This window comes from Squalius cephalus (assembly GCF_949319135.1).
Source record: "Squalius cephalus genome assembly, contig: scaffold_97, whole genome shotgun sequence".
Taxonomy (NCBI): domain Eukaryota; kingdom Metazoa; phylum Chordata; class Actinopteri; order Cypriniformes; family Leuciscidae; genus Squalius; species Squalius cephalus.
The window spans coordinates 46,099-60,803 of record NW_027645819.1 but is presented as its reverse complement, the minus strand read 5'-3'; the positions used below and the strand labels follow the sequence as shown (position 1 = coordinate 60,803).

Below are 14,705 nucleotides of genomic sequence, written 5' to 3'. Positions count from 1 at the left end.
GTTGAACACTCAAAAATCTGGGCGGAAGCGAGTAAGCCATCCGGGAACTTCTCGCCTACTCTTTTATGAATGCTGATGTTTCGAACGTACTGCTTCCTTCACGTACTGTTTTCGCCTACTATATAGTAGGAAAGTAGGCATATTCGAACGCACTTAAGTCCGAATCTCGCGATAATTAGTACGTCACCCAGGTAATTCTCGCCTACTCTTTTGGATTCGTACATACTTTTTCGCTCGCCTACTCTTTTTCCCATACTAAATAGTAGGGAAGTATGCGGTTTCGAACGCAGCCTCAGTGTCAGTGTGAGAGGGGGAGGGGCCAGCTGTGCTCACTCAGTGTCAGTGTGAGAGGGGGAGTGGCCAGTTGTGCTCACTCAGTGTCAGTGTGAGAGGGGGAGAGGCCAGCTGTGCTCACTCAGTGTCAGTGTTAGAGGGGGAGAGGCCAGCTGTGCTCACTCAGTGTCAGTGTTAGAGGGGGAGAGGCCAGTTGTGCTCACTCAGTGTCAGTGTGAGAGGGGGAGGGGCCAGCTGTGCTCACTCAGTGTCAGTGTGAGAGGGGGAGAGGCCAGTTGTGCTCACTCAGTGTCAGTGTGAGAGGGGGAGTGGCCAGTTGTGCTCACTCAGTGTCAGTGTGAGAGGGGGAGAGGCCAGTTGTGATCACTCAGTGTCAGTGTTAGAGGGGGAGAGGCCAGCTGTGCTCACTCAGTGTCAGTGTTAGAGGGGGAGAGGCCAGTTGTGCTCACTCAGTGTCAGTGTGAGAGGGGGAGAGGCCAGTTGTGCTCACTCAGTGTCAGTGTGAGAGGGGGAGTGGCCAGTTGTGCTCACTCAGTGTCAGTGTTAGAGGGGGAGAGGCCAGTTGTGATCACTCAGTGTCAGTGTTAGAGGGGGAGAGGCCAGTTGTGATCACTCAGTGTCAGTGTTAGAGGGGGAGAGGCCAGCTGTGATCACTCAGTGTCAGTGTTAGAGGGGGAGAGGCCAGCTGTGCTCACTCAGTGTCAGTGTTAGAGGGGGAGAGGCCAGCTGTGCTCACTCAGTGTCAGTGTGAGAGGGGGAGAGGCCAGCTGTGCTCACTCAGTGTCAGTGTGAGAGGGGGAGTGGCCAGTTGTGATCACTCAGTGTCAGTGTTAGAGGGGGAGAGGCCAGCTGTGCTCACTCAGTGTCAGTGTGAGAGGGGGAGTGGCCAGTTGTGATCACTCAGTGTCAGTGTTAGAGGGGGAGAGGCCAGCTGTGCTCACTCAGTGTCAGTGTGAGAGGGGGAGTGGCCAGTTGTGATCACTCAGTGTCAGTGTTAGAGGGGGAGAGGCCAGCTGTGCTCACTCAGTGTCAGTGTGAGAGGGGGAGTGGCCAGTTGTGCTCACTCAGTGTCAGTGTGAGAGGGGGAGGGGCCAGCTGTGCTCACTCAGTGTCAGTGTTAGAGGGGGAGGGGCCAGCTGTGCTCACTCAGTGTCAGTGTGAGAGGGGGAGGGGCCAGCTGTGCTCACTCAGTGTCAGTGTGAGAGGGGGAGAGGCCAGTTGTGCTCACTCAGTGTCAGTGTGAGAGGGGGAGTGGCCAGTTGTGCTCACTCAGTGTCAGTGTGAGAGGGGGAGTGGCCAGTTGTGCTCACTCAGTGTCAGTGTGAGAGGGGGAGAGGCCAGTTGTGATCACTCAGTGTCAGTGTTAGAGGGGGAGAGGCCAGCTGTGCTCACTCAGTGTCAGTGTGAGAGGGGGAGTGGCCAGTTGTGCTCACTCAGTGTCAGTGTGAGAGGGGGAGGGGCCAGCTGTGCTCACTCAGTGTCAGTGTGAGAGGGGGAGAGGCCAGTTGTGCTCACTCAGTGTCAGTGTGAGAGGGGGAGTGGCCAGTTGTGCTCACTCAGTGTCAGTGTGAGAGGGGGAGAGGCCAGTTGTGATCACTCAGTGTCAGTGTTAGAGGGGGAGGGGCCAGCTGTGCTCACTCAGTGTCAGTGTGAGAGGGGGAGTGGCCAGTTGTGCTCACTCAGTGTGAAGTGTGTGCTTCTTTTACCGATATATATTAACAATATCTTTTGCATTTCTAATTCAAACAACGTCAAACTTGGCACTGCACTTACTCGTGCCTGTAGCAAGTAGGGCTGCCCCCGACTAAAGATATTCCTAGTCGACTAACACTCCTGCATTTTAGCGATTAGTCGAATAATCGTTCATTTATTATATTAATATAAAAACTTGCGTATATACAAGGAAAGGTATAGTCCAAGTTGAAGTTTAACACTTCCATATGACAGAAAATGCTAAAGCATGATATTAGCGCGTTCAAAATGAAAATTAAGCGCTTAAAACAGAATAGTAAAGCGTTTAAAGTATACAGCGCTTACGGACACAAAAATCAGTGGCCGGAACGTTAGGCTAATTATAACATAAAAACAGCAATCAGACTGTCTGTGCATTTTAATAATTTATTATCAAAAATACAAACTGTAACAGTTACATGTCAAAAAAAAAAAAAACAGTTTTGAATAAAATAAACTAAAATTCGTTCTTTAAAATAAATTAAATAAACTCATTAGTAACTTAGGCCTAGTACAAAACAAGGCAAAAAATAAAATAAAATAAAAAAATACTGTAGCAAAAACGCTGTTTGGTATAAAAATACAGTGGAAAATTAATATAATTTTTATATTGTTCAAAAGGAAAATTAACAAAAACGAACAATTTAATAAATGCACATGGCACATCGCACAACGCCAAAACTTAGAATAAAAAAGAAGGCGGCAAACAAATCAACAGCCTAAGTATTTGATTAAATTGTTTAGAACAACTATATTTAAGACAAAATGTGGAACAAATAATTTAAAGAACACAAATACAAATTAAAAATATCAGAGCAAAGCCGCAAACTGCCATTAAGACGACGGATGAGTCTTGACCTTAAACAACAAATTGCAAACATCAGACTAATTTTTCTTACAGAATAAAAAACAACTTCTGCATTATATAAAAACGAATAAATAAAAATAATATGTATTTATTTATTTGTATAGCCTACCCCTCATAAAAATACCCGTTTTTTTTTATTTTATTTTTTATATAGCCTAACGGATAGCAAACAGAAACACTACAAAAAGGAAATTAAGCATTCTTACCTAAGCTTTCAATTCGATTTTATTTTTTTCATATTATGTGAGAGGAACACCAGCTTGTCCACATTGTTGGGAAGAAGGGAGCTTCTCGACTTGATCACAATGAAGCCGGCCGCTCTGATGGAGTGGATGTGGAAGGGATACAGTTTAGCTGCTTTAGGCGCCGTTCAAATATCGCGCCTAAAACGCGTAGAAAACGCTAGGCGCGCTGCGTTCTCCTTTTTCGAAAGCGCTTGGGCGGTTGCGCTCTGCTAAGCAACCATCAGCCGCACTCTCCGTTACAGTTGTCACGTGACCTACGGTGCGCTTGCGGCATTCTGAAAAGTTGAGATGTTTTTATCTCGATGCGAAGCGGACGCGCTCGGAAAAAACGAGGGGTCTGTACATATATAAAGTGCACTTTGGTATACAGCGAGGCACGAGATCTCGTTGATCTCTCGTTGCTTTGATGTCATGTCATACACTGATTGCGAAGCCCCTGATTGCGTAATTTTTTCACGTGATTTTTTTTGCGACTAACCGACTAATGAAAATGTATTCGACCAAGCCCTCTTCATATCGACTAACGTTTAGTCGACTATTTGGGGGCAGCCCTAGTAGCAAGACACCTGTTTGAAATCCATCGGACTAACGGTTCGAGAGATATGCGAATAACACACACACACACACACACAGGGTCACACACACACACACACACACACACACACACACACACACACACAGACAGACAGACAGACAGACAGACAGACAGACGTTGCTGTAATTTATAGATAGATGTATGAGGAAGTGATTTACTGTTGAAGAAACATGCAGGTTTTATAGTGTTGTTAAACAAGGACTGGTAATTAGTGATGCAATATTTGATGAAGAGGGGAAAATAAACTTTATTTATTTATATATTTTAGGTTTGTAAAGCACCTGGAATGAAGGTATCCTTGCGGCAGTCATACAGCATACCAGGAAACGTCTCGGTTACATATGGTAACCCTCGTTCCCTGAGGGAGGGAACGGAGACGTACGTCGTGGTGAACGACGAATAGGAATCTCGCTAGAGAGGCCAATCTACTTCGAGTGAAACTAAACGAGCCAATGCATATTGGCGTGCAATCATTTGCATCAGCTGTGCAGCCTCGCAGCGCGGGTATTTAACGAGCAGCTGGTGCGATTGCACTTCAGTTTTTTGCTGAGGAGCCGAGCCGGTGAGCTGGCTGCCCCGGCGGGTCGCAGCAGATGTGGCGACGGGACGTACGTCTCCGTTCCCTCCCTCAGGGAACGAGGGTTACCATATGTAACCGAGACGTTCCCTATCGTCCGGTCACTACGACGTACGTCGTGGTGAACGACGAATAGGAATCCCTACTAAAGTGCCACAGCTGCTGCACCCCATCCAGCACCCTGAGCAAGCCTCTACACCTTCTTGCCTGGAAGGACGATAGGAGAGGGCTTACACCAAGAGTATCCACACTGTTGTTCCGTGATAACCCATACAGTGATATATTGGATAACACTGGGAAGCGTGCCCGAACTGAGGGAGGGGAACGCTGCGGGAACCACATTCTTAAGAAGAGTTATGTGGGAAAACACATATGGACTAACCCAAGGGTTGTACTGCATATGAATAATGGGTGACTTAGCCCAAGGGAAAGACACGGGCTTCCGTTTAGGAGCAGCCGTGGAAGATATACACATATGGGATCCCTGTAGGGTCACACATATGGGACCCAGCCTAGACCCGGTTCTCAAGGATTCAGCGGGTAAAGGCCTGGCACCGGACGCTCCGCCACGTCCGGGCCGAGGGTGTTTGGAGGACTCGACAGGTTTTGACTCTGGAGCAATAAGGGTGCACAGTAGGGTGCAGCAAGCCGACAGAGCCGGTACTCTCAGTGTTTCTACCCATTTAGGGTGAGAACACGGGAGGACACGGGCTCTACACGTAGGCTATAGTATCTAGCGAACGTGTTAGGTGTCGCCCAGCCCGCAGCTCTACAGATATCTGTTAGCGAGGAGCCACGTGCCAGCGTCCAGGAGGATGCAACGCCTCTCGTGGAGTGTGCATGCAACCTGAGCGGGCAGGGCACGCCTTGAGCTTCGTAAGCCAAGGCGATGGCATCCACTATCCAGTGGGCCATCCTCTGCTTGGAGACAGCCTTTCCCTTCTGCTGGCCTCCGTAACAGACAAAGAGCTGGTCTGAGGTCCTGACGCTTTGGGTTCTGTCCACGTACATACGCAGAGCGCGAACGGGACAGAGCAAAGCCAGGGCTGGGTCTGCCTCCTCCAGGGGCAGCGCTTGCAGGTTCACTACCTGATCTCTAAAGGGAGTGGTAGGAACCTTGGGCACATAGCCAGGCCGGGGTCTCAGTACAACATGGTTGTCACCCGGCCCGAACTCTAGGCACGATTCGTCGACCGAAAAAGCTTGCAGGTCCCCTACCCTCTTGATCGAGGCCAGTGCAATCAGCAGCAAAGTCTTCAAGGAGAGAAGCTTTAAGTCTGCTGACTGCAAAGGCTCAAAGGGAGCATCCTGAAGTACTCGGAGCACCAGGGAAAGGTCCCAAGAGGGTATGGAGGGGGGACGAGGAGGATTTAATCGTCTCGCCCCCCTAAGGAACCTGACGACCAGGTCGTGCTTCCCAACTGTTTTGCCATCTATGTGGTCATGATATGCTGAAATAGCAGCAGCATGTACTTTAAGGGTGGAGGGAGACAGCCTTCGCTCCAACCCTTGCTGCAAGAAGGAAAGCACTGACCCTATCGAACATCTTCGGGGGTCCTCTCTGCGGGAGGAACACCACTCGACGAACAGGTTCCACTTCAAGGCGTACGCACGTCTCGTAGACGGCGCTAGCGCAGAAGTGATGGTGTTAAGTACCTCTGGGGGTAAGTCACCTAGAACCTCCGCGTCCCGTCAGGGACCAGACATGGAGTTTCCAGAGGTCCGGACGCGGGTGCCAAAGGGTGCCCCGTCTCTGAGTCAGAAGATCCTTCCTCAGAGGAATGGGCCAGGGAGGGACTGTCACGAGGAGCATGAGTTCTGGGAACCAAGTCCGGGTGGGCCAATAGGGAGCCACCAGAAGGACTTGCTCCTCGTCCTCCCTGACTTTGCACAGGGTCTGTGCAAGTAGGCTCACTGGGGGAAATGCATATTTGCGGAGGCCCCGGGGCCAGCTGTGTGCCAGTGCATCCGTGCCGAGTGTTCCCTCGGTCAGGGAGTAAAACAACCGGCAGTGGGAGGTCTCTGAGGAGGCAAACAGGTCTACCTGAGCCTCTCCGAACTCTCTCCAGATCAGCTGAACCGCCTGGGGGTGGAGTCGCCATTCTCCCGGGAGCACAGCTCGTGATAGCTCGTCGGCCACACGGTTGAGCACACCGGGGACATACATGGCTCGAAGCGACCTCAGATGCTTCTGACTCCAAAGGAGGAGATGGCGGGCGAGTTGCGACATGCGACGGGAGCGTAGACCACCTTGACGGTTGATGTACGCAACGGTCGCAGTGTTGTCCGTACGGACCAGCACGTCTCTGCCCTGTAGCGGCCTTTTCAGGCGGCTCAGAGCGAGATGTACTGCTAGCAACTCGAGGCAGTTGATGTGCCAATGCAGTTGGGGGCCCGTCCACACCCCTGACACTGCATGCCCGTTGTACGTGGCACCCCAGCCCGTGGTAGAGGCATCTGTGAAAACCACAGCATGCCTGGACACCTGTTCCAAGGGGACTCCTGCCCGAAGGAACGAGGGGTCTGACCACGGACTGAAGGTCTGTCGGCACTCCGGAGTGATTGCCACCCGGTGAGTGCCGTGATGCCACGCCCATCTCGGGACTCGGCCGTGAAGCCAGTGCTGAAGCGGTCTCATATGGAGCAGGCCGAGCGGAGTTACCGCTGCTGCCGCTGCCATATGCCCCAGGAGCCTCTGAAATTATTTCAGTGGGACCGCTGTCCTGCCTTAGAACGTGTTCAAGCAGTTCAACACCGACCGAGTGCGCTGCTCTGTGAGGCGCGCTGTCTGAACGACCGAATCCAACTCCATACCGAGAAAAGAGAACCTCTGCACGGGGGCGAGTTTGCTCTTTTCCCAGTCGACCTGAAGGCCCAGCTGGCTGAGGTGCCTGAGCACGAGGTCCCTGTGTTCGCATAACTGATCTCGAGAGTGTGCTAGTATGAGCCAGTCATCAAGATAGTTGAGGATGCGAACGCCCTGTTCTCTCATGGGAACAAGGGCCCCCTCTGTGACTTTCGTGAAGACACGGGTAGACAGGGACAGGCCGAAGGGCAGGACCTTGTACTGATATGCTCGACCCTCGAACGCAAGGCGCAGAAACGGCCTGTGTCGAGGAAGAATCGAGACATGAAAGTACGTGTCCATCAGGTCGATCGCTGCAAACCAATCTCGGGGACGGATGCATTCGAAAATGCGTTTCTGCGTGAGCATTTTGAACGGTAGCTTGTGAAGGCTCCAATTCAAAACTCACTGATCCAAGATCGGTCGTAACCCACCACCTATCTTGGGTACAATGAAGTAGGGACTGTAGTGTCCTGACCTCATATCGGCTGGAGGGACCGGCTCTATCGCGTCCTTCGCCAGTAGGACTGCGATCTCCACGCGCAAGACATGGGCATCGGCTGCTCTCACTGTAGTGGAGTGGATGGCCCGAAACTTGGGGGACGCCGGGCGAACTGAATCGCATAGCCGAGCCTGATGGTCCGAATAAGCCAGCAAGACGGACTGGGGAGCGCTAGCCAGGCTCGCAGAGACCGTACAAGCGGGACCAAAGGGACCATAGGCTTACCCGGAGTGGGGCAGCGAGGTGGAAGACAGGGGCTCGGCTCGGAAGGCTCTCTCTGGGAGGCGGCCCGTAGCGGAGTCTGAGTGTGCTGTGCAACACTTACCTGATTCCACGAGGCAGGAGGTGCAGGAGGCGGCTTGGTTGCATTCTCGAACCGCACACTGTTGCCTGCTGGCGATAGAAGAGGCGGATGAGAGTGGTGAGGATTCTGTCCTCCCACTGCTCTCCTGGCCCTCTTCAGACCCAGGGATAGAAGAACTGCTCTCTTTTTTTTTTTTTTTTGAGAATTTGGGTACCACTGTGACTCCAGTGGTGGAACACTCAAAAAGATTCGTTCCCCGGCCCTCCACCGGAAAAGAGCAGCTCCACCCATCTCCGGGTCACCCATCTCAGGGGTGATTGTTTCACCGACCACTTAAACAGTGGCTGAGACGGGCGGTGTCATCCTCCTGCAGCGGACACAGTAGAGCAGGCTGTGTCGGAGTGTTTTTATTTTTATTTTTATTTTTTGCAGGGGATGACACCCTTGGCGACAAGTAGACTGAGGGGCAGCCCACGAGGCACTCTGGTGGTACGTTGGGGAAGCACTTCAGTCTGCTGCTGACTGCGGAGAACTGCTGGGCCAATTCTCAACAGTGTCGCCGAAAAGGCCACCTTGTGAGATGGGAGCATCGAGAAAGCGTACTTTGACGACGTCTCGCACCTCTGCAAGGACAGCCAGGGGCGCTTCTGGACCACCAAGGTGGACATCGTCTGGCCGAGGGCCTGCGCTGTGACTTGAACACGGTCAGTCGACAAGTGCAGCTCAACTCCGGCTCAGAACTACCCTCGTGCAATAAGAGTGCCTTGGCCTCGCATGCAGGGCAGAGGTGGCTCGCCAGAGGCACAGCCACCCCACCAACGAGGGTAGCGAGAGAGGTGAAAACTTAACAGAATTTGCCACTTTTGGCGTTCCATATTTTGGCACCAATATAGCTCCATACTCCTAAGTTTTCAATGCACATCCGAGAAAGACCCGGGAAAGCATGGCTGTCAGTTCTGAATCTGATTCAGCATAAGCACACACACTATTACAGTGGGAACTCAGCATACCCTCATTTCCAGAACAAACAGGCCCTCTCTCCGATGCAGCAATCGACATCTGCCCTCAGCTGGAGCCCTGAATGAAACGCTAGGTTCCTCCAATTTTGAAGGACCAGCAATCTCATCCAGAAGCTGCACAGCTTGTGATGCGCTAGAGAGGGAGGGGCCCTAGGGGGTTGGTTCCCCGAAGGAGAAGCCCTCAGCTCTCAGATCACCCAAGCCATTTTACTGAAGTAGACCTCTCCTGGTGGCCACCAGGGAGGGCGCTACAACAGAGAATAGACAAGGAGACCGCGCACCTAGAGCGCCGAGCGAGCGCTGGGTTGCCGTGACAACCCGCGCTGCAGCCCGGCAGCTCGACGGCACACGACACGCTGAGGAGCGAGAGATCCGTCGGGTTTTCCCCGCGAACGCTCTCGCTCATGGTCCCCCAGAGTGTCGAGCAGACCTGCAGCTGTGCTTTTACACACAGCAGCGGCTGGCCAACAACAGAGGGGACTCAACTTTCCGGAGAAAGAAGAGTTGACCGGCGTGCCGACGTGGTCATGTTCCCGTGCGAGAACATGAACCACCCACGAACACAGTCTCACATGTTTCCCAGGCATGCGAGACAGTGATCGTGGCCGTCAGTGAGGACAGGAAACGACCGCAACCAGAAACACACGGGTGGAATGTCATCTTTAGAAAGACGCCACTCACACCCATGTAAGCTCTTTCAGGGAAATACTCTCCTAGGTACTGAAGCACGCAGGGGAACGGTCGCAGCGGACACAGACAGGAATATGCAACCTGACGTGCGCTGTCTCTCTTCACGGCGGTCTTACCAGCCATAAGAACGGCTATTCAGCGCTCTTGGCGCACCGTTACCAGCTGTGAAAACAGCTTTTTTGTTTTGCTCAGTCAGAAACACAAAAACAAAAAGAGAGAGAAAAAGAAAGTCGACCCCGCTGCTGCGCTGTATCGCCCGCACCAGACACGAGAGATCATCTTGAAGAGCTTGCTCGTTGTTTGATCACTCAGTAGATTAAACAGCATCGAAACGCTCGGCTCCGAAGCAAAAAGCTGAAGTGCAATCGCACCAGCTGCTCGTTAAATACCCGCGCTGCGAGGCTGCACAGCTGATGCAAATGATTGCACGCCAATATGCATTGGCTCGTTTAGTTTCACTCGAAGTAGATTGGCCTCTCTAGCGAGATTCCTATTCGTCGTTCACCACGACGTACGTCGTAGTGACCGGACGATAGGGAACAGAGGTCTTCCTAGAGCTGCCACTTCAATGGGCTGTGATGCCAGGGCTGCAGTAAATAACAAATAAAAGGTATTATTTATACTTAGAATATTTATCATATATTAACAAAATTATATCTGATGGTAATGAATACTGTTTAACTGTTTACCCGCCAGCATTTTTTTAAAAAGTTGCTAGCCACTGCCAGCATTTTTGATCATTTTCACAAAATTTTCATGATCCCAGAATATTTTGTTGTGTGAATATCTCAAACATGCAACATTTCAAAATAAAGAGCACACCCTCTACTTTAAAAAACAAAAAGGTTTTATTCTAGCTCTATGCATTTCCTTTTTAAGTTAAAAAAGCAACAATTTGAGCAAAAAGCTGAAAAAGCAAAAAAAAGTTTTTGTCAAAGACTACATCCAGATCTAATTCAGAACGATGATCAAAACATAGATGGATAGATTGAGTCAACACCCTCAAAGCTTGCACAGTCCTACAGCTTGTCCTGGGTTGACTTTTCATTTAGTAACATTAGGCAGTTTGATTAATGTGCTATTTAATGTTGATGAATGAATGTTTCTGCTTCTTTTTCACCTGTGTTTTGATCAGGAGATTCGGTATTCTTTCAGAAGATGCATAATAGTGCCCCCTACCGTAAAACAGTGAAAACACGAAATGCCGCAAATTTCCGTCAATGGTGGGGAAAGAGTTAATACTGAAGAAATCCATTTTAAAATAAAGATGCAAGCAGTAATATGGGGTAAAGCAAGCACCGAAGCCATAGCAAGCACATGGCAAAGAAAATGGTCTTTGGAAATACAGATTTAAACTTTAAACTTTAACTATAATTATATCATATAAAATGCTTTATTTGCATGTACACATTTAAAAGACACTTTTATCCAAAGCAACTTACAATAGAGTGTCTTACATCAATCACCAGAGCGAGCTGTGCTTGCACCTCCTATTCAGGCAAGCACAGCAGTTCCTGCTTTTGGCAGAAACCAAACTGCTCTTCCAGAGGGCAATTTACTTTCTGGCTGAAGATTTGGAAACTTTGGGTCTTGTCCCTGAAAGGTAACAGCTCATAGATTCTGATCTCTCAACTGAGGATTTTGAGACACTTTTGACTTCCAGAGCTCCCACCACAAGAAAATTGTATGACCTAAAATTGCAGAGTTCTTTTGTAGGATCTTTCTGTGGTCCTGGAAAGTTTTTTTTTTAAAATGTTTTTATTAGAGGCTCCATTTGAGCCCTTAGAGTCAGCCTCAGAGGGGCTTCTCACTTTTAAGGTGGCTCTACTGTTTGCATTGACATTGACAAAAGAGTAGGAGATCTGCAGGCCCTGTCTGTAGACTTTGCCCCAGGTATGATCAGAGCTATTTTGCACACCTCCTGTAACCAGCTCCTGTAACAAGGTCGTACTTCCCTTCGCCGCATGAATCGCCATAGCAACAGAGAGGCTGCATCTACTATAACCAATCCAGGCTCTTAGGATTTATGTCGGGCCAGTGGCGTTCATTCTCCTACTCCAGGATGTGGAGTGTTACGTGGATCATGACGTGTTCTGTGACGTTGAGCGCAGATGCGCAGACCCAGGCGGCGCATGCACGTAAAGTTTTCGTTGTTGTTTAACTTCCTTCGCCATTAAAGGCTTGACTAAACCAGTCTCTCGTGTCAGCGGTTCTCTGTACCTTATTACACACTGGCGTGGTGGCAGCTTTAACGCACTCACTCCCCAAACAGCCTTGTGAGTTCATGCGAGATTAATTCACACTATCGACGCGCATAAACAAGTCGCGTTGTGGATTATCTTTGCTGGTGTAACGCGAGACTTAAGCCATGGCGAATACACACAGAGTACCGAAACAATGGTGCCTCACAAAAGTTGAGACTGTAAATTCATTTGAGAACTGGCGTCAGAACCTCGTCTACACTTTATCTCTGGACACAGAGTTCGCTCCGTTTCTAGTCGACGGCGCGCGCTGGGAAAAAAAGACGAGGGCTTCACCATTCAGAGGTTTTACAGATGATGACGCGCTTGGCTGTGTCTAACCCCCCAAGACAGAAGCTGGCTTCACTGGGTCGACTAAAGAAATCCTGCCCACTTTGTAAAGAGGCTCGCAGACCAGACAATCACTTTCTCAGTAAGTGCCCCTTTCTGCCCCCTCCTGACAGAGCTTTCATTGCTAAGGCGCGGCAAGTTGCTGGCTCACTGAGTCACTCTGACAGCGAGTCTGAGGACGACAACGAGGACAGTGCATCCAACCTTAAGGCAGTACAGCGCGTTCATATTATGCAGTCACCATGCATCGAAGCCTTCCATGGCCACATCCCCATAAGGCTGACCACTGACAGTGGGGCGACAGGAAACATGATAAGGGCAGCATGTGCGAGCAGACTGGGCCTTAAAGTCTCCAGTAGTACACAGTCAGCTCGTCAGGCAGATGGCTCCTCATCATTGAAGGTAGTGGGGGAGACACGCACACACTTTCAGAGAGATGGTCACAAGCTCTTTTTCGACGGACTTGTGGTAGAGAACCTGGATTCTGACATTCTCGCTGGCATCCCCTTTATGGAATGTAATGACATCTCCATCCGCCCTGCTCGACATCAGGTCAGTGTGGGGTCTGACACATACGAGAATGGTGCCAGTCAAACGTATGGAGACAGACATGCCATTCGGCGAGCTCACGTACTCCGTGCCGCCTCATCACATACTATGTGGCCGGGGGATTTTGTCGAACTTGAGCTTCCAGCAGAACTAGCAAACATTAGCGACAAGCTTGCTGTTGAGCCGCACGAGGGCCGTACACACTGGTTTGCCCCATCGTTGGTCGTAGGGGTATCCGGAAAAATCAGGATTCCCAATTTGACTGACGTACCGCAGGGGATTAAGAAACATGACCATGTATGCCGTGTTCGCATGACCTTCGTTCCGGAGTCCCTAACTGAACAGGCCCCAATGGAGACTTTTCAGGCCACTGTTTGCAAGTCCAGTTCACCCAGTTTAACACTATTCTCTGACCTTATCTCATTAGACCCCAATGGTATTATGACGGCAGACATCAGAGAAAAATTTCACGAGATTCATAGGAAATTTGATGAGGTCTTCAATCCGCAGTTTGGAGGCTATAATGGCGCTGCTGGCCCCTTCCAGGCGAGGGTAAACATGGGACCTGTCCAGCCACCGCAACGGAAGGGAAGAGTTCCGCAGTACTCCAGGGGCCAGTTACAGGAGCTGCAGGCTCAATTCGACGAGCTAGAATCACTAGGCGTTTTTTCGAAAGCCTGAAGACATTGACATCGACGTTGAATATGTCAACCCATCATTTCTTATCAAAAAACCTAATGGCGGGTTTCGTCTCGTTACAGCTTTCGCCGATGTGGGTCGTTATAGCAAACCCCAGCCATCCCTTATGCCAAATGTGTACGCCACGTTGCGTCAGATTGCTCAGTGGAGGTATATTATCGCCACTGACCTCACCAAGGCTTTCTACCAAATTCCACTATCCAAAGCCTCCATGAAGTACTGCGGGGTCGTCACGCCATTTAAATGAGTCCAGGTGTATGCTAGATGTGCCATGGGCATGCCTGGTTCAGAAACTGCGTTAGAAGAACTGACCTGTCGGGTACTCGGTGATCTCCTTCAACAGGGACAGGTGGCTAAGGTTGCTGATGACCTGTATTGTGGGGGTGACACTCTTGAGGGCCTTCTTGCAGTGTGGGAAAAGGTCTTAGTGGCTCTCCAGGCATGCAATCTGTGCTTAGCTCCCAGTAAGACTGTCGTTGCCCCGGTCCAGACCGACCTGGGTGTGGAGTCAGGGTACTATTCGTGCTAGTTCACACCGCATTGCAACATTGGCTTCATGTGCTCCCCCTGCGACTGTTCGTGGCCTACGGTCCTTCATCGGTGCGTATAAAATCCTAGCACGTGTTCTTAAGGGTTGTGCGTCGATCCTTGCTCCCTTCGACAATGTGGTCGCTGGGGGTGAGTCGACGGCTGCGATTGTATGGTCAGATGAGCTTCTCCAGTGTTTTCATAAGGCTCAGCAGGCGTTATCTACTAGTTGCGCTGTGACAATACCGCGTCCTGATGATCAGCTTTGGATTGTCACTGATGGTGCTCTCAGGGATCCAGGGTTAGGCGCTACAATGTACGTTACACGGGGGGAAAAGCTGCTGATCGCTGGATATTTTAGCGCTAAACTTCGTAAGAATCAGATTAATTGGCTTCCGTGCGAGATTGAGGCCCTGGCTATAGCTGCCTCACTCAAACATTGCAGCCCATACATTATTCAGTCATCACAGAAGGCATGTGTGCTCACTGACAGTAAACCATGCGTACAGGCCTTTGAAAAGCTGTGCAGGGGCGAATTCTCTGCAAGCCCGCGAGTTACCACTTTCTTGTCCACTGCAAGCCGCTTCCAGGTCTCTGTTAGGCATGTCGCTGGGGCTGCCATTCTCCCGTCAGATTATGCTAGTCGTAATGCTGCTCAATGTGATAGT

The 14,705-nt window shown here is 50.4% G+C and overlaps 1 protein-coding gene across 2 annotated transcripts in view; it reads right to left on the bottom strand.

Annotated features, from left to right (window-relative positions):
• The window catches only part of LOC307154179 (stonustoxin subunit alpha-like), a 46,488-nt gene that overhangs the window by 23,273 nt on the left and 8,510 nt on the right, over window positions 1–14,705 (bottom strand). The window contains exon 1 of one of the 2 annotated variants that reach the window (XM_079898944.1): window positions 4,015–4,347. The exons of the other annotated variant lie outside the window; for it this stretch is intronic. Coding sequence (XP_079755070.1) covers window positions 4,015–4,051 — 37 coding nt within the window. The 5' untranslated portion in view covers window positions 4,052–4,347. Of the gene's footprint in view, window positions 1–4,014; window positions 4,348–14,705 lie in introns of those variants that run through there. 2 annotated transcript variants of the gene reach the window in all.